At 36.9% G+C, this 20,914-nt stretch overlaps 1 protein-coding gene across 26 annotated transcripts in view; it reads right to left on the reverse strand.

Annotated features, from left to right (window-relative positions):
• Positions 1-20,914, reverse strand: part of ADGRL3 (adhesion G protein-coupled receptor L3) — a 568,292-nt gene that overhangs the window by 194,024 nt on the left and 353,354 nt on the right. For all 26 annotated transcript variants that reach the window (XM_087926212.1, XM_087926209.1, XM_087926207.1 and 23 more), the window contains 3 exons: positions 19,027-19,329; positions 15,805-15,908; positions 7,518-7,703 (listed from right to left, as the gene is read on the reverse strand). In XM_087926212.1, the coding sequence (XP_087782338.1) occupies positions 7,518-7,703; positions 15,805-15,908; positions 19,027-19,329 (593 nt within the window). The remainder of the gene's footprint in view (positions 1-7,517; positions 7,704-15,804; positions 15,909-19,026; positions 19,330-20,914) is intronic.

The raw sequence follows: 20,914 nt of genomic DNA on the forward strand, positions 1-20,914 counted from the left end.
TAAACATTTATGCATTCCATCTTTCCACAGGTGACTCTAGGTGGCTTAAATAAAGAGTGAATAAAAAATAACAAACCTTGATTCCAAATCTGTTTTGATACATTTTTATAAGTATATAACATATCAATATATTTGAAACATTTATTATTCTATTATTGATATGATAATTATCATTCAAAGATGATTCATAGATTTTGTTCTAACCTCTGTTTTTAACTAACAATTAATCCAACAGGATTAAAGAAAAAAATTATCTCAGTGTAATTGGACTAGTAATATGGACTATTATCAGATTATTTAAACCAGGGAACAAAGGTGGGCTGAAGACATCTTTGCTTTCAATGGAGCCAATGACCATGGCAGAATGAGGAAGTGATAAATGGATTGACGCCTCAAAATTGTTCTCCGATAAAGAAGAGGACTTGGATCACAAGGGCTTCATGTAGATGCTTCCCATGGTGAGACTGTAACATAGTCTCACTGTGGGAGACATCTCTCTGGAGAGGCAGTAAGAAGTTTTACCCAAGCTGCAATTTGAAGTCTTCAAAAGGAGACTGGTTCATACACTTCCTTTCTTAATCACTTCTGGAAATAGCTTGTAAATTGCTTTTTGGATACTAACAACCTTCAAAAAGACATATTTTAAACACTGAATGATTTTCTTTCAATCCTTAGCAAAAGAAATGTCATGTAAATTTAAGAACTTAAAGAAAATGTTTTATTTGGAAATAAGTAATAATGGGATGATCCCTTTATCCATATTTTGGATAGTTATAAATGGACTAAAGGGCCAGATTGACTGGAAATAAGATTTTGGAACTAATCATAAGAATCCATATAATCCTGTGGTTTGTTCAAAATCCTATTAAAGTATATGAAGAGAATGAGTCTTAAGTGTATGAAATCTTTTCATGGGAAAATGTTGTGGATTAGAGAAACCCGAAAGGCTGGTTACTAGAGGCAACAAGAAAAAAACTAAAGATTATAATTAAAGAAGACCCACTAATACAGAATAGAGAAAACTATTTTAATTTTGGAAGCATTCAAGGATATTTAGCAACAATGACCTCAGAAATTTCTCTTAAGATTGTCTCCTATTATACAAACAGATTTAAGAAGAGGAGATAGAATAGAAATCCTAAGAATCAGGCTGTTTTGGATATGGATTTAAAAAGACAGGTCACAATAATATTTGCCAAGGTGTTACAGATGACTTAGAAATGAAACAAGCAGATGTTTTAATAACTAAAAAAGTCATATAAATATCCAAAGTAAAGTGACTTTAGACATATTAATTTCTATTAAAAACTTTGACTTGGACAATTTTCTTATTTTGGCCTTACAAAAGATGAAGGTTTGTTGTTGTTGTTGTTGCATGTTTAGAGAAAATGATAAGCTCTAGTATTCAAAATGAAGAAAAGTGTTAAACTTGGGAAGGAGTTTCTGAGAGATGATAAAGAAAACAATTAATTTGTATGATATGATTTGAAAGGATTAAAGACCAAAATTTTCAATAAATTGCTTTTGGTAACAATGGATTTTTTCTTGATTAAGTTTGAATTGATGAAGTTTAAAAAAATTGTTTACAGACATGAGATAATATTTGAGAAAAAGTTTTTGTTGCACTTTTTGAGAAAATTATATACTTTCTCTGAAAGTGCAATGATAAGCTATTTTTTAAAAGAAAGAATATGAAATTGCATGTCTGTGTTTTAATGGATATTTGATGATTAAATGATGAGGCTTTTTATCTGCCAATAGATAAAAATAAGTTATTGATTTGTCTTGATGAAATGGAAAATTATTTCTTTTATATATCTTTTTTTCTTTAAAATTTTACCTTTCCCCCCTTTTTTCCTCTACACTTTTTATTATATATTTTTTTGGTTTGTAAATACAAACTATATACTTGGTACCCTAAACATCATCATGATATAATTAAAAACAAAATGTTTTCTGAGAAACATGAATGTTCCATGTTTATACAGTGAGATTCTGAAAGAAATGGGATTGAAAGAGAGGATAATTTGATATGCTGAGACCTAAAACTAATAGACAAAATTATACAAAATCCTGAAATCATGTGTGAACTAGTCAAAACTAACAATGTTTCAGCTACAGCTTTGCCGACATTTTCTGTGCTGTGTGATTCTTGGAAATAAGAGGAAGAGAGAAAGAGGGAGGAATCAGCATAACAGTGATTTGGGGGACACAAAGAGAAGAAAATGTAAACAAATGTATGCCCTGGAGGGAACTTATCTTAGCAGGTGATGGTAGTAACACAGAAGTTTCTTTATTTGCATTCTTTTCATTTAAAACTAATTGCTTTGCCACTATTTGCCACCATACAATTGCGAAATAGTATCCCAGTGGATTTTAATTTCCCTTTAATAGTTTCTGAAAGGCGTCTACATCTGTGCCATAGGGTTATCTCAGTCCTTTCCTGTGTCTGAAGAAGGGAGAGCTGAGACTGAAATAGTGAAATAGAATGCCTACTAAACTTATTCAAATTAACAAATTGTACTAAAATGTTATTCTTAAGCTGATATATTCATTCTTGTTTTGTCTTAAAGCAGGAACAGGAAATCTGAGACCCCAGGGTGACCACGTGTGGACTTCAAGACTCTCTATTCTGCACTTCCCAAAGGATTACACACAGGGGTGGGATTCTACCAGATTGCACCTCTTCACTAGAACCGGTTGTTAATATTCTAAGCAGTTCGGAGAACCGTTTGTTAGAAGAAATTACTGGCCTAATCCTGTAAGGAAGGCAGGAAGGAAACATTCTGATGTTGCTTAAAGAAACTGCCTCTCGGTTAACTCTTATTACATTCTTGGCAGGACTAGACTTCCTGTCTCAGGAACTTCTCTGAAGTTTTTTCCTCTCCTTTGCTGGTACTTTGCTTGTGTGGAGTGACCATTCAAAGTTACAATGGCGCTGAAAAAGTGACTCGTGACCATTTTTCACACTTGGATGGTTTGGCGAGGAGATGTGTGTCTCAATGTGAGTGATATTGAGTTGGCCACATCCAGCCAATAACATGACTACCAAGCCATGTCCACCCAGTCACATGACCACCAAGCCATGCCCACCACTTAAGCCATGCCCACAGAACCAGTTGTTAAAAAATTTGAATCCCACCCCTGATTATACAGCTTCTGGAACAAACTGCCTTTTCTTCCCCACATGATAGGTCCAAGTAACATCAACAGCAATAGTTTGTTTGAGTTCAGTGAATAACATGAAACATTGCCTTCTAGAATGGGGGTCCTTTACTTATCAGCTAGCAGATGGGAAGAGGCTAGCAGATGGAAAGTGAATTATACTTCCATATTGAACAATATCATTCTTGTACTAACCAGCAAGATCATCAAGAGTCTCACTGAGGTGAGGAAGATAATGATAATTCAAGAAGATAATTAGTATGCTTTGCTAATGGAGGATGTGAAGCTTTATTCTAACATTCTAGATCAAGAGCCGTCAAACTTGGCAACTTTAAGACTTGTACATTCAACTCCCAGAATTCCTCAGGCAGCCATGGAAGCCTAAAAGTCTTAAAGTTGCCAGATTTGGAGACCCCTGCTCTAGATTAAAATGATTCTAATATGGATCCTATGGCTGCAATCAGAACTCAACTGGAACTGCCACTTGAGTTGCATTGTTACTCCATTTCTTCCTTTTCCTAACTTTTTAAATTTTTGCATCCCTTGGCCATGAATATATATGAAGAGAAATTTACAAAGACATAAGAAAGAGTTTGGTAGCACCTTTTCAGACTACTATTAAAAGATGTATCCTTTAATGAGCTACAGACATGTATTCCAGGTAAATGCATACAGACAAATAAAATTTTACTGTTATTAAATACAATTCAGGTATATTGTAAAATGTAAAATAATACTAGGTATGGTGGCACCTCTTTTTTTTTAAAAAAAAAGAACAATCTGGTCCCAATGGGATGCCTAAACTTTCTGAAGTCAGTAAATCGGAAGGTCCGGTATGTCAGTATTTACTCCCAAATAAACTAATTGACATTTTGGTCACTTAGCAACTTCAGGCATAACTGAAGAGGAATATTATCTCTTAATAACCAAATGCAATGAATTATTTCACACAATTAGAATAGTTATAAAAATTAGCACTTGAACCACTATTTCAAGAGGACCTAATTAAATAACAGAATTAAATACCAGAATGCTAACTGGGAAATTGTGCTACTGCTACCCTATATTATACAATAGCAAGTAAAATTGTCAGGAGGCAAAAGGCTTCCTTACAACCTTTCCTCCTCACACGCCTCCTCATTTACATGTATTAGTCCTTGGACACCATGGCGAGAAACAAGAAGAAGATTACAGCAAAAGCTCTAAATGGCCTGAAAGGTTAATTATTTTTGAATTAATTATTTTGTTCTAATTGTATTCAGGCTATTCAAATGGGGACTGTAGACAAGAATGCTTTTTATCTGTTTTATTTAATTATTTGCCACTTGAGAGTTCTTGTAGATCACATTGAAAGAAGCTGATCTTCAGAATGGTTCCTAACCATGATCATTCAAAATGACTAAATGTGTATATCATGACATCACAAAGAAAACTCTGCTGTATTGTCAAATATTGTTAACATTTGATTAATATTGGGCAGAAGTCAGAATATCAAGTCTTCTAGATAGCACCTCTTTTTTTTCTGTAATCAGTACAAGAAGGCGATGTTGGTCTACAGATAAACCTTGGACCTGAATACCTAAGGAAACATAAAGACCTAGAAGTGGAAAGAACTAGACAGGTGTTAGGATTCCGGCATTTAAAGCATGAGTCTTGAGTCAAACTTCCAAAATTTCAAAAGGATTTATTGGGACTTAAAAGGTGCGGCATTGCCTGGGTGTAGCTGACTCTGAGACACATCATTCACTGTCACCCTTGACCCAGATTTTCCCCCACCCCCTGGATGTATCATAATTCATATTCTCCAATGGGACACATCCATAGCCAAGAGTCATCAATCATGCTCTCCAGTTAGAATTTTATGCGGCAGAAACTTCGGTCACCTAGTTACTATCTTGAAAACATTTATGGAATGCAGTTTCAGTTTGCAAGCTGTCGCAATGCTCCCCCCCTCCCTTTCTGTTGGCAACTCTAAAAGACCATAGAATTATTTTATGAGTTGACAATAGGCAATTGGGACCAATCATGTTGTACAGTGAGGGGATCCAAATTAAAACATCCCAGCTGAACGGTTGGTTCAATTCTGCTTGAGCTTAAAGGAAATGCTGCATTGGGGTAATTAGTTCCACTGTTGAACTACTCTTACACTGTTTGCCATTTTAAATCCCAATATTTTCAACAATTAATTATAATATGTTATTTTAGATATTGTCAGGGTTCCGATGGACGCCCTAATTAATTCATGAGTCTCCAGCGAAGTTTCAAAAGAAATCCAATTACTTATTAGGAGGAACATGCCCAAGTGCAGTTCTCTCCGCCCCACATAATTTACTGCCCACCTATGACACTGTTTCCCCCCTCCTCCCAGGGTGCGTCATAAATCACATTCTCCAATGGAACACTTTTGCGGACTGTAGAAAACACGCCTCTCCGGCTTGCTCTAGTAACCTGGGATAGAATCTAGAGAAAGGTATGCATGGAATGTGCTTCTGGTCATAGCAACCAAGCTTCTCCCTGCTCCTGCTTATGGCAACTCAAGAGCAGTCCAGGAATGCTTTACGAGTTGACAACATTTTGATTATGTTCGACTGAAAAATCTCTGGGCAGTGCTACTGCAAGCTGTACTTGATTCCTGTACATAGTAGATAGATGATTGAATGTTTCTCCATGTAAATGAACAAAATTTTCCCCAATCCAGTAATGAAATTCTAACCTAATCTTTTCTATAATATGCTAGTCTGTTATGTCTATCCCAGTTTTGCATATGAAGCAGTGATTTCACTTTTCCACTTCAACATGAATCTAATAAAGAAATACTTATTACTGGAGTTATCAAATGGATATCTGGGGCATACTACACTTTTTATACAATCAGTCTCACAATAACATAGCTATAGATTCAGTTATAAACACAGCAGCATGAAGAGGAAGAAAGGGGGGTAATGGTCTTCAAAACTGACAATGAAAACAAGTTTGGAAAAAGGGGAGGAAGATTATTAGAAATCCAGAAAGCAAGCAAGCACATCATTTTGCACTTTGGGTCCTGGGACTAGTTCCCCCACCCCATCTCTCTTTTCCCATAAATGCAAAGGGCAGGAGAAAATGACAGCAGGGAAGAAAGGCAAACAGTAAGAATTAATAAGTTTCCAGAGCTCTTCCACTGAAGTTTAGTGTTCTCCAATCTCCCAAATGCTTTGGGTCTCAAATTCCATTAGTTTCAACCAGAAAAATATCATTTACAGCAGGGATCTCCAACTTTGGCCGCTTTAAGACTTGTGGACTTCAACTCCCAGAATTACTTAGTCAGCAAAGCTGATGTACAGTATATTCAGAACCTCATTACATAGAACTAGGAACTCAGACAGCAAATTTTGTTTGCAATCCTCTTCCTTTTCCTCACATGGTAATTATTGGGAAGTGTTCTTGGGACAGAAGGAAAGTGAGGGTGGGGTATGTGTGCGGGGGAGTTGTAGAAGCAAAATTGACTAAATAAAGAAGTTTAAAAAAAAACTTCAGTAACATTGTTTAGTGCTGTAAAAACTGGAGTTTCCTCAATATGATGTAAATATTCAAACTATTTTTGCAGCATAGGTTATCCTGATATTACGTTTCTGTCATTCACAAAAGTTAAAGCTAGCTAAGAAATCCATAGGATTATCTACCAATAGAATACATGTAGCTCAGGGTTGAATGGTAGAGTTCTTGGTGGTCTTTGAGTTTGATTGTTTGCTTGCAGTTTTTTTTTTGTTACTTGATCAGTTTACATCTCCAGTGCTCATTGAATAGAATTATTTTTATACTGTAATGTCATATGTAGAAATAGCTATGCTAGGAGAAACTAATGCATAGTTTTAGAATCTAGTAAAATGATATATGGCCTACTGAAGAAAAGACATACCACCCAATAAATGGTTAATTGTAGAATGTGTACCATACGCTAAATAACTAAATGTAGAATGGGTGGAAATTGAAAATTACTATTCTACTGATAATCTATCCTGTGCCTTCTAGTTAAAAACTGGGTAAAGGGAAACTAAAACTTTATTTTATTTTGAACTTGGGAAAGGGGAATTGAAACTGGAGAATTTGGGGGGGATTAATACATTTTACTACTTATGTGTATCCTATTCATTCCTACAATCCATAGAAACTAAAGTTCAAAAAAATATTTTACACAATTCCCTTATCTTGATATTTTCTGAAACCACAGCTATATAAATAGAGAGCAACTGATTTCACAAAAAAGCAAAGAGCTCTTCAAAAGGGTCACAATGTCCCATCCCCAGAGAGTTGAATTCTCGTGGCTAAATGCACAAGCTACAATCATGAGTTTAGAAGATGCTATCTCTTACCTTGTTTAAGCTTCGTGCTGCACTGTCTTTTCCACCAGGTGTCAGGTTTCGAAGCTGCACATCCAATAATCCCACCAACTGGTCCATGGCACGAACTGAATAAGTGATATCCCCTGCATGCAAGTGGCTTTTTGTTTGTTCAGCAAGTTCTCTAGCAACATTGGCAGCTGTCTCTCCTGATTTCAACTATGGTTGAAAAAAAAAGTGAAAACATTATAAGGTTTTTTATGGGCTAGACTAAGAGAAATGAACACTGCTCAAAAAAATAAAGGGAACACAAAAATAAGACATCCTAGATCTGAATGAATGAAATATTCTTATTAAATACAGTACTTTGTTCATTACATAGTTGAATGTGCTGACAACAAAATCATACAAAAATTAGCAATGGAAATCAAATTTAGCAACCCATGGAGGTCTCAATTTGGAGTTATACTCAAAATTAAAGTGGAAAAAAACACTACAGGCTGATCCAACTTTGATGTAATGTCCTTAAAACAAGTCAGAATGAGGCTCCGTAATGTGTGTGGCCTCCACGTGCCTGTATGACCTCCGTACAATGCCTGGGCATGCTCCTGATGAGGTGGCGGATGGTCTCCTGAGGGATCTCCTCCCACACCTGGACTAAAGCATCCCCCAACTCCTGGACAGTCTGTGGTGCAACGTGGCATTGGTGGATGGAGCGAGACATGATGCCCCAGATGTGCTCAGTTGGATTCAGGTCTGGGGAACGGGCGGGCAGTCGATAGTGTCAATGCCTTCGTCTTGCAGGAACTGCTGACACACTCCAGCCACATAAAGTCTAGCATTGTCTTGCATTAGGAGGAACCCAGGGCCAACCGCACCAGCATATGGTCTCACAAGGGGTCTGAGGATCTCATCTCGGTACCTAATGGCAGTCAGGCTACCTCTAGTGAGCACACGGAGGGCTGTGCGGCCCCCTAAAGAAATGCTACCCCACACCATTACTGACCCACTGCCAAACCGGTCATGCTGGAGGATGTTGCAGGCAGCACATTCTCCACGGTGTCTCCAGACCCTGTCACATCTGTCACATGTGCTCAGTGTGAACCTGCTTTCATCTGTGAAGAGCACAGGGCACCAGTGGTGAATTTGCCAATCTTGGTGTTCTCTGGCACATGCCAAACGTCCTGCACAGTGTTGGGCTGTAAGTACAACCCCCACCTGTAGACATCGGGCCCTCATACCACCCTCATGGAGTCTGTTTCTGACTGTTTGAGCAGCCACATTTGTGGCCTGCTGGAGGTCATTTTGCAGGGCTCTGGCAGTGCTCCTCCTGTCCCTCTTTGCACAAAGGCGGAGGTAATGGTCCTGATGCTGGGTTGTTGCCCTCCTAAGGCCTCCTCCACGTCTCCTCCACGACCTGTTTCCTGGTAGTGCCTCCATGCTCTGGACACTACGCTGACAGACACAGTAAACTTTCTTGCCACAGCTCTCATTGATGTGCCATCCTGGATGAGCTGCACTACCCGAGCCACTTGTGTGGGTTGTAGACTCCGCATAGGAAATGAGAAGTGGTCTGTGGTCACCACCTGCAGAACCACTCCTTTATTGGGGATGTCTTGCTAACTGCCTCTGCTTTCCACCTGTTGTCTATTCCATTTTCACACAGCATGTGAAATTGATTGTCAATCAGTGTTGCTACCTAAGAGGACAGTTTGATTTTAAAGAAGTGTGATTGACTTGGAGTTACATTGTGTTGTTTAAGTGTTCCCTTTATTTTTTGAGCAGTGTATGTGTCATGATGAGGGAACATAAAAAGCAGCCCAGCTGATATCGGCAATAACAATATAGCATTTTCGAGGTTTTGAAAGGGCTTGAAGCATTTGCTAGGCCAATATAATTCTTAAAACAAATGACTTGACTAAGTCATTGGAATTTTGGAATTCTGTGTGAAATGTTCTTTGAATAGAATTCACGTCAAACATAAATGATTTAAATACTAATAAAATCCACAGGAGTTCCCTAAAATGGCAGACATTCCCTAAAATGTCAGAGCTGCAAGGGATACCATAAGCATATTAGTAAAATAAACATATTCTGAAGTTTCTGTACTTAGATAGATTGTGAAATCACATCAGATTCTTTGTCAGTTCTTAAACATCAAATTGTTTTCCACAACACCTTCCCACGAGTCAGGAAAAGCATCAGAAGATACAATTTCTCTCAAAAAAAAATGCTCAGATGTCACATTTGGAGGACAGGTGCTTCCCACCCTATACATTTGTGGCATTCACCCATTTCAGTAGGTTCTTTCTGTATGTCTTTTTTCACAAGGAGGACATCTTGATCTCTTTAGCTTGTGTTGGTACAGCTTGTATTAATCACAGGAAAGAGCTTTCGTATTTGTGTTGAAATTTTTGAGCCAACATAATAAATAATACAAATTTTAATAATTGACAATTATTAAAACAACAAATACATTTCTTTTCATGTAATTAATGAGTCATGCACCTGAAAAAGTTGACTAATCCATATAAACTAAAAGAGAAAGAAGGAAGTAGTAGTGTGGGCTGTAGCCTTATCTTTTCAGAGGTTCTACCAGTATACAAGGAACAAAAAGGGAAAGGCCAGCGTGTAGCGGAGTTTAATGTGTGGCTAAAGGAATGGTGTAAAAGGGAAGGCTTTGGTTTTATTGGTCATGATGTCTGCAGCTGGTCCAATGAAAAACTGTACGAAAGAGATGGTTTGCATCCATCAAAGAAAGGGACTGAGTTACTTGGCATTAAATTCACAGATTTCCGGGATAAACAATTAAACTGAACAGTGGGGACAGGGAATTAATGGATACAGAACATTTCTGCTACCAGCAACCTAAAATTAACAAGGATACCAGTGCACGTAAAATAGATGTTTGTGCAGGTAAGATTATCAACCTTGATGCCAACCAAAACCAAGCATTTAATAGTGAGTGCCATACCAGGTGCACTAATCAAACAGGTGGCAAGAAAATAAGGGCAGGCAGGCACAACACAGGATATGTAGACAAATAAACACAGCGTCAGTCATAAAGATCTCAAGTGCCTACATACAAATGCACAAAGTCTGGGGAACAAACAGGGTGAATTTGAACTACAAATACATGAAGGTAGATATGATATAGTTGGAATAACAGAAACTTGGTGGGATGAAACCCATGATTGGAACATACTGGTAGAAGGACACAAACACACAGACCCCATAAAAGAGGAGGTGGAGTTGCACTGGAGTGGCACTGTATGTAAAGGACCACTATATTGCTACAGAAATGCATGAAAGCAAAGATGAAAACCTCCTAGAATGCACATGGGTCAATATAAAAGAAAAAAAGGATGACATGGCCATGGGTGCATATTATAGGCCACTCAATCAAGCAGAAAAATAGATGTCCTTTTTGCCAACCAACTAACAAACATATGCAGGAAACACACAACAATAGTAATGGGAGACTTCAATCATCCTGATATCAATTGGAAAACTAATTCTGCACCAAGTGAGAAATCAAATAAGTTCCTAACCAACCTAGCTGACAACTTTGTTGTCCAAAAGGTAGAGGATGGAACTAGAAGGACAGCTATACTGGCCTAAATTCTTACAAACAGAGAAGAAGTGATAGAGGGAGCTGAAACTGCAAGAACCTTGGGTGAGAGTGACCATGTCATACTAGAATTCAACTTAACACAAACACAAGCAACAGAACATAATGACACCAGAGTCTTGGATTTTAAAAGAGCTGATTTTAATAAACTCAGAGAGAACTTGGGAAAGATTCCATGGATGAAAATCCTAAAGGGGAAAACAACTCAAGAATCTTGGGAAACTCTGAAAAGTACAATCATAGAAGCCCAAACCAGCACAATACCACTGAGAAAAAAAAACAAGAAATCCAAGAAGAAACCAGCATGGCTGCACAAAGATCTCTCTGGCAAATTGAAAGAAAAAAAGGTCAAGTATAAAAAATGGAAAGAAGGACATACAATTAAGGCAGAATATCAACAGATAGCCAGAATCTGCAAAGACGAAATCAGGAAAGCAAAAGCTCAGAACAAACAAAGACTTGCAACAAAAGTCAAAGATAATAAAAAAAGTTTCTTCCAACATATAAATAACAAGAAAAAAATCAAGGAAACAGTCGGTCCACTAAAGAGAGAAGATGGCAAGGAAGTAACAGGCAACAGACAGAAAGCAGAACTGCTTAACTCATTCTTTGCATCAGTCTTCACGCAAAAAGAAACTATAGCTCAACCCCCAAAAACGTAACTGTAAAAGACAGACCAGAAATAAAAGTTAAAATAAGCAAAAAAAATAGTAAGAGAACACCTGTCTGATCTTGATGAACACAAATCACCAGGGCCTGATGGATTATATCCCAGAGTTTTAAAGGAGCTGGCAGAGGTCATCTCAGAACCACTGCACCATATCTTTCAGAAATCCTGGAACACCGGGGAACTACCAGAGGACTGGAAAAGAGCTAATGTTGTTCTCATTTTCAAAAAAGGGAAAAAAAACAGACCCAGGAAACAATAGGCCAATCAGCCTAACATCAATACTCGGGAAGATACTAGAAAAGATAATAAAAAACAGATCTGTCAACATCTAGAAACAGTTAAAATAATAACTAGCAGTCAGCACGGATTTGTTAAACAGATCATGCCAAACCAATCTTATTTCATTCTTCAACATAGTGACTAAATTAGTAGACCAGCAAAATCCTGTGGACATAATATATTTAGATTTCAGCAAGGCATTCAACAAAGTAGACCACAACCTACTTCTTAGTAAGCTAGAAAAAAGTGGAGATTCGTAACTGGCTGACAAACCATATTCAACAAGTAGTCCTTAATGGGTCTAAGTCTACATGGAGGGAAGTAAGCAGTGGGGTGCCACAAGGTTCCATCTTAGGCCCAGTACTCTTCAATATCTTCATTAACGACTTAGATGAGGGAATAGAAGGGAAGCTTACCAAATTTGCAGATGATACTAAGCTGGCAGGAATAGCTAACACCCAAGAAGATAGGTTCAAGATTCAGATGGATCTTGACAGACTAGAACAAATGTGTGTGTAACAAAATGAAATTCAATGAAGAGAAAAGTAAAGTCCTACACTTAGGCAAGAAAAACCAAAAGTACCCATATAGATAGGCTCATTAGCAGTAACTGTGAGAGGAATCTTGGAGTCTTAGTGGACAACCAGCTAAATATGAGCCAGCAGTATGCAGCAGCCAAAAAAGCTAATACAATCCTAAGTTGCATTAACAGAGGGATACAATCAAGATCAAGTGAAGTACTAATACCACTCTATAAACCCTTAGTAAGACCACACCTAGAGTACTGCATCCAGTTTTGGTCACCACATTATAAAAAAGATGTTGAGACTCTAGAAAAAGTGCAGAGAAGAGCAACCAGGATGATTAAGGGACTGGAGACTAAGACATATGAAGAAAGGTTGCAGAAACTGGGCCCGGCTAGTCTAGTGAAGAGAAGGACCAGGGAAGACATGATAGCAGTCTTCCAATATTTGAGGGGCTGTCACAGAGAGGAAGAGGTCAAACTATTTTCTAAAGTGTCTGTAGGCCAGACAAGGAATACTGGATGGAAACTGAACAAGGAGAGATTCAACCTGGAAATAAGGAGAAACTTTCTGACAGTGAGAACAATCAACCAATGGAACAGCTTGGCCTCAGAAGTTGTGGGAGCATCATCACTTGAGACTTTCAAGAAGAGATTGGACTGTCATCTGTCAGAAATGGTGTAGGGTCTCCTGCTTCGGCGGGGCGGGGCGGGTGGGTTGGACTAGATGACTATAAGCTCCCTTTGAACTCTGATTATCTATTATCACATATATTATCACATTAAGAGAAAGTAACAGGAAAACGAATACCTTCATCTGGTGGCAGTATGTGACCTCTTTTATCCCTATTGGGAATCATCAGTCCTATATAGCCAGATCTTCAGGGGAGGGAAGTAATGTAAACCTCATACACAAGGAGCATGGCATAAAGTAACATCTGTATATACTGCATGTCTCTCTGAAAAGTTGACAGTACTGTACTTATATATACCATCCTGATATAAATTATTAAGAGTGGAATGACCTGAGATGTATTATATCTACAAAAATTACATTCTGCCTGGAGCACAGATGAGACAAATGAAACAGATTTAGATTATCAGCTCTGTGATAACCAATGAGCAATGTCCTGTTGCAGCTCTGTTTTGTTTAAAAGAAGAACTAAGGAAGAAATAGCTGATCTATATTTTGAACAGGGAACTATACAAAATACTGGACTTTTTTAAAAAAACATCCTGGTTTTGGGGAAGAAAACAGATTGCAAAAAGTATAGGTAAAACACATACCAAATATTTGTTTTATAATAAAATGAAGTTGCAAAATACTAATAAGAATGCAGCCCTATAAGTTACTTATATGACATGCACCACTGATTTCAAGGAGACTTATTTCTAAATAGGTCTAAATAGGATGTCAGAATGATGAATCTGTGGTCTTCAGAAGATGTTGAACTATAACTCCCAATTTCCCTATTGATCAAATGGGGCGTCTGGAAGCACCTGAAAGTTACAAATTGTACAAATCTCTGCTTTAAGGTACATTTTTACGTAAAACACTGAACTGTGGACAGTGGCGTTATTTCACTAGGGTGTTTTTTTTAAACTAATTGCTTTAAGAAATTAAAGAAGCCAAATCACAAAACTTCAGGGTTGCAATGATCACTGCTTAACTGAAAAAGAACCAATGTGTATATATAGAAGCATCCACAAGAGTGATCAAAAGCAGGTGTGACCAGGTGACTGAAGCTCAGCTCCCTTTTAAGGTATGTTCACACATTGCACAGACATCAAAAGGGGCAGATATTCAGTTAACTGATTGCACCCACCATTTTGTTGTCCCCTGTCAACAATATATGGGGAGCACTGCTTGAGCCTAATAAAGCACAAGAAAACATCTTCAAAAGGCCCCCTTTATATTTTTATATGAATTCATTATTTATAATATCTATCAAAATTGTCTTTATTCTATGGATAAATGACACTATTCCTTAGCTGTCTTTTCTCTAAGATCTTCAGTTCGCCCATTGTTATAAATAATGAATTCATATAAAAATAAAAAGACATTAAGAATCTAGCATGACCAATGTTTGGAGACATAATCTCCAGCCCAGAGCAACCAAATTAATAAAACTATTCCTCCACTTTTCAAATATGATAGCACATCAGTTACAGAATAAATAAAATGTAGACTATTTTAAAATGAGCTACTAGAGGCTACTTCATATGAAACACTATAAAAATGTTAAGACCATGAAGAAAAAAAATAAATATTAGAAGAACTTCTGCTTGGTCTATTTCACAAATAACTCTGTTATTCTGTTACAAATAGTTTTTAGCTATTTTGTAAAACTTGAAATAGAAAGTCTTTACCCATTTTATAATGTGAAACTAGCAATCATAACAACATTTTAAAATTGAGTAATTAAATGACATTTCAATCTATTTCCTGAAAAGATTAGATTACTTAATATAATGCAATTCTTTGAAACTGAAGGTACTTTAATGGGGACAATTCCATTCCTCCATTCCTACAGGACAGAGTATGGGAAAATATCCAAACAAAGCTAGAACTGAAACTGTAAACATGTCCTTATTTAGTCATATTTCATTTCATGAAATGCATGAAATTTTATGCTGAGAGAGTAAGATATCAGACACAATTTTTTTTTACTGTGAAGAAAACTAAAAGAAAAGTAATAAACTATGATATCAAAGGACAATAAAATGTAGGAACAGCACAAAGTACTTATTTTTGACATTATTTCATGTGCTCCTGAAATATTGCATAGGTGCATTGTGACTAGTGGTTATAATAAATACATTCTCCAGCTAACATCCATACTAGTAAAATCTGAAAGTATTTTTTTTGCATTTTCGTCATGTGTTACATTCTTTTTTTTTTTACATAATAAAACATTTCTTCTAAAAGATTTTAGGATATCTAAAAGTTTTAAGTTACAAAGATTTACATTTCTGATTATTCTCATGGAGTCCTTGAGTCAATCTCTAACTTAAGGTAAGTCACACTGAACTGATCTTCAGCCTTTTTTATACCTTTGCCTGACATAGTTCTCCACAGCTTTTTATTTTGCTGCATAGAGTAGTTTGCTTTGATTTAGTCAAAGTTTTGATTACAAAATCTTGTTTTTAAATGAATGCAGAATGACTGTAACATACACTGTTAGCACAAATATATCAAGTCTAAGTGAACAGTTACCTTCTGAGTGATGTGGTTGACCCAAAGTGAGGAACAATTGCTGAGGTCTGGCCCTTGAGGATCCCAGTTTCCACCAGGAGCAAGGCAAAGGAATGTCGAAACACCTGAAATTATAATACAATGTCATGCTTGAATTAATAATCAAATAAGATGACTTTTTGAAGAAGAGAATTCTTTTCCTCCTAGTTCATGCATTAACTTATACCTTAGAAAGATATCACTGTGATTGAGAAAACAAACTTTGTTTTGTTCCTATATATCTAGATTTCTGATACAATTATCTGGGTTGAAAACTCATGCTATCACTGAGATAATGCAAAATAAACATCCTGGCACAGAATACTACTCTGAAGTCCAGAATTCGACACAGGTTTTGAATTCTTGGAGGCAGCTCCCAGAGCTTCTAAAAACAATCATGGAATTACAGGGTCTAATGTGACCGAAAGGAGAAATTACTAAATATATGATGGGACCAGTTTGATTGGAGCAATACAAGAATCATTGGCCACACTATCACTTGCTCGTGAGTTCATTGAAGCCTGGCACACCACAAGCAATTCCATAAACAGATACATTGACCTACAACCAGCCTATGAACCCCACAGAATTCAAATCAAGCACACAATCAACCAGAGACAGCACTGACCCTCAACAAAGCCACGCAAGCCCCCCAACCAGCAATGACCCTCACCTGACACAACCTCCCCATCACAAGACTCTCACTGGTGACCTACATCTGACCCACCACAAGACCCTCACTTGACATACCCACATCTGATCCACCACAAGACCTATCACAAGACCCTGGCCTGATGTGACCCTCACCTGATGTGACCTCACCATCACAAGACCTACTGACTGCATGACACCTTATAAGCAGAAGAATACCGACATTGACATCCCCTAAATTCCACTGGAGATGTTTCAGAAACCAACTCAAATGCCCGGAGAATGAACCTCCACCTTCATATGATGGATGATCTTATGAAAGGCTTTCTGTGAAATGAATTTTTATTTAACTTAAATTTAGATGAAACTGAAGCCTTTTTTTCTTTTAAAAGATCCCTTGTTTCTAAATGAAAGGCAAAAGGAGTGCTCTCAATACACATTATTTTATGGCAAGGGTAACTTTTAAAAATGCCTCACCCCTAGATACTATAAATAAAGCCTTAGACTTTCATAGCTGATATACTCTTAAGAAAAACTGCATGTGGGGCACTTGATATGCCAGAAGCCAAACAGGGATGATTTCCCATAATTGAAATTGTGGGGAAAACAAATTGAAAATAATTCTGCATGCCAATCTTTACATTTACATGAAAACATTAAGAATTCAAAAATATTTTTTCCTGGAAAAAAAACAACCCTCAAATAGCTACTTAATAACTGTACTAATTACAGTATTTTTTAAAATATAATCACTGACTCTATTAAAGTACAGCAGAGCATCTTAATTCTGAATCTTACTGGTTCATATATATATTCTGAACATAGGGAGAAATGATGAGCAAAATAATTTGTCTACCATCTTCCAGTCTTTCACACAGTTACGTTAGAACAGGAACAGCTGTGTTCTGATTCCAATTTACTGATTTGGATCTTAAAAGCAAGTACTGTCTCTGCTCTTTTAATTCCAATCCAATGGAAAATAGGTATTCAACATTAATACTATAGCTTGTTAATGAACTGACATGTTCAACAATATATTTAGGTCACACTATTATAAAATATCATGGTAATACATAAAATGCATAACAACCTTGTTATGCTACAATGTCATACTATATAACAAAATTATAAAACAACCTCTTATTAATAGACTGCCTAACTGATATAATACCAGAGCAAATTAAATCATTGCCAACATAAATGTTATTCAAAGGATAATCAAAAAGACCATTACACTGAAAACAAGTGTTCCTTAACATGTATTATTGACTTTATTTGTTCTATTTTTTTTATTTAATTTTTCCAGCTGCCCATCTTACCAAACAAGCAACTCTGTTAAGCACTAATACTTTCAATGAATATGCAAGTAACATTCCTCTTTATTAGTTTCACATGCCTTTATTAAAATTCAGGCAACTATTTTCTATACTAAGGGAAGCCTTTGTGCCATGAAAATCTATTTTCATTGGCCTGATCCATTAGTATTCTGAACTGAAACAATCTTTAAAATGTAGGCAACAAGAACATATGGAGGATAGATATTCTTATTTCACCAAGGTCCAAAAAGGCACCTTGAAATGGGATGTTCCACCATCAATATTATCAGAAAATGTTGCACTCTTTCAGGCACTCTGTGATAGTTGCCATAGCCAAGTTCTACTGACTGTATTTAAAATAAGAAAATAACTAAACATCCCTGGAGCTCTGGTTAATAGTCAGCTAGACGTGGTCTAACTCTAAGTTAAGAATTAAGTTCTTTCTTTTAAAAAAAAAATCAAAATCACTCAATGACGGTTTTAATTTTTAAATGTTCTTTTAGCTAAAATTGTCTTACACTCTCTGTTATTCATTTTAATCCTTTAGTTTTATCCTTAGGCCTATTGCTGAGTGAAGCTTTTTATCTACATTTTCTTTCATCTTTGGGCATACTGTTATATTTGCTTTGTACTGCTAAAGGGGTGCAATAAAAATTGATTTAATTTGATTCATGGGCTGGCATTCCATACACTATCCTGCCAATTTCAATTAGAAAGTTAGGGAGCTTGTTAGGATCTGTATCAAAAGCCAGCTGGATGACTTTGGAACAGTCACTCTGTTAGTCCAAATCACCTCACAGGGTTGTTGCTGTGGAGAAAATAGGAGGAAAGAGGATTATATATGTTCACTGCCTTGAGTTATTTATAAAATTATAAAGGCAGGATAAAAATCTAATAAATAAGAGGGGACATTAGGAAGTTTCCTTTTTCTTTTCATCTTACCATCTCACATGGAAATTAGGATTTTTGCAGGAAAACAGATCAAGGCAGAGGAAATTCCCTTAAATCATTTCAGAATCCAGGGCCAATCATTGTTGAAAAGGTGATTAACAAACATAACAAAGGCCTTTTGATGCTAAGGTGTTTTTTTTAACCTCCACACAGATCATTTTGCAAAAAGACAGTAAGAAGGTGAAGGACAAGCAAAACTTTGATACCCTGTTATTTGTTTAACATTAATTAACTCCTGCTTAAATGTCTTAAAAAAGAAAAGAAATAGCATCCGGCTAGGGCTTACCCACAGTGCCTTTTGGGCATGGCTGCTTAGCCACCTGTCCTTGTCTGGTCTTGAACCACATGATTTCACGAGCTTCCACAGTTTCACAACTCTCTGCACCAACTGCAGGCAGCTGGGAAGAGGCAGGTGGCAGATGTGTTGTCATTTCATTCAGACTATCCAAAGCTGGAGAAAGTGTAGTTGTGCTTCTGTTCCTTCTACCCAGAGCTGATACAGTGGTTGTGTGTACAGTGCTGCTTGTAATAGCTCTGCTTGTTGTGACTGTGGTAGTCCCACCCAGGCCTGTTCCTCCAGATGTTGATGCTATCAATTCAAAGCAAAAGCAAGTTAGTGGCAAATCTTATGTTTTTTGTTCCTCTTCCTAGGTATGAAATGTTCTGCTAGAATTGGGAATATATGAATGTTGCTATTCTTTGGGGAATCTAAGGATATTAAAAAACAAGAAAAAATTAAATCCAATTTAACCAAATAGATAAAAAATAATAAAGTTACAACAATGGCTAAATGTTAAGATAAGCACCCCTACTTGCCACTCTGTAGGAAAAATGATTCAAATGATAAATGTGCATATGTGGTAAAACAGCTGAGGTAATTTTGAAACAAACATGGGACTATTTTATCATTGCATGCTAATTTTTAAAATTTCATAGCCTGCCTCCTGAAATTATGATGTTTCATTTTGGGAGTTTTCAAGAAAAGATTGAACTGCTAGTTGCTCAGGATGGCATGAAGATGGCATCCACCCGTTCCTTCCAACTACGGGATTCTATGGTAATACTTGAAACGTGATTAGGCTAAATTATTTTTAGACTACTTCCTGTTTTTTTTCTTTTTGAATCCAAAGGAATGAATTGAAACAAAGTTTTCAATATTTATTGAAATAAGTAAGAATGTGAAGAAGAAGAGCAAACAGATGATCAGCAATGGTATTCAATAGGAAAAAAGACAAGGGGGAGAAGGAACCTAATCTCCTTAATGGCTATTGATTACAAGGAATGTATCTTAATTCCCATTGTTGAGAGACCTGAATGACTGCTCCCTGCTAAATGAGTTTGGGCTGCTGCAGGGAGTCCAGAAGAAATATAAAGCAGCCAGTTTTCGAATAAATGGCAAGGGAGGCTGAATCCTGGGGTGAAAATTCAGTAGCAGGAGGTGGCAAATGAACTTTTCCTCACATGGAACATTGCTTCATTAACCTGAAAGTAGTGATTTGATAAACAAAAGTGAAGTTAAATAGACAGTACTTTGCAGTCAAGACTTACAACACCTTAGAGATGGTTGAGTTCCTCCATGAAATAATAATAGTAATGATAGCAGTAATGATGATGATGATGATGATGCTTGGGCAAATGCACAGAATTAAGGAAGGAAGGAAGACAAAATTGTATTAGATCAGTAAAGGAAATTAGACCAAAAAGGAAAGGCAAATAAAAGACAAAACTGACTTCACGTATAATAAAGGTTTGCTGCTTTTATAGACCTCACAGCAGCATTTGATATGGTAAACAGAGAAGTACTATGGAGTAAGCTTTTAAGTCTTGAGTGAGGTGTTGAGGGCACCTGCTGCCTTGGCTAGCAATACTTGTAACTCATCTGCCATTACCAATGTCCTGAAGGGCCACTGGTACTAGATACCCTGCAAGAAGACTTTGACTGATTAGCTATGCCAGCGCCCACAATGATGCCCACATACTGCCACATGTGCTGAGCCATAAGTATTTTCCCCTGGAGGAGGGAGATAGGTGGATATGGGGAGTTGAAATGAAATGTGGCAACATAGAAGAAGCATGAGGTAAGAAGAGAAATGGAAAAGGGAAAAAAAGTATGGGGCTGCTTAACAGAACACTACTCAAACTCCAGTTTAATTTGATGTTCTTCACCAAGAAAA

The sequence above is a fragment of the Pseudonaja textilis genome, chromosome 2 (assembly GCF_049901715.1).
Source record: "Pseudonaja textilis isolate UNSWEBS1 chromosome 2, rPseTex1.2, whole genome shotgun sequence".
Taxonomy (NCBI): Eukaryota; Metazoa; Chordata; class Lepidosauria; order Squamata; family Elapidae; genus Pseudonaja; species Pseudonaja textilis.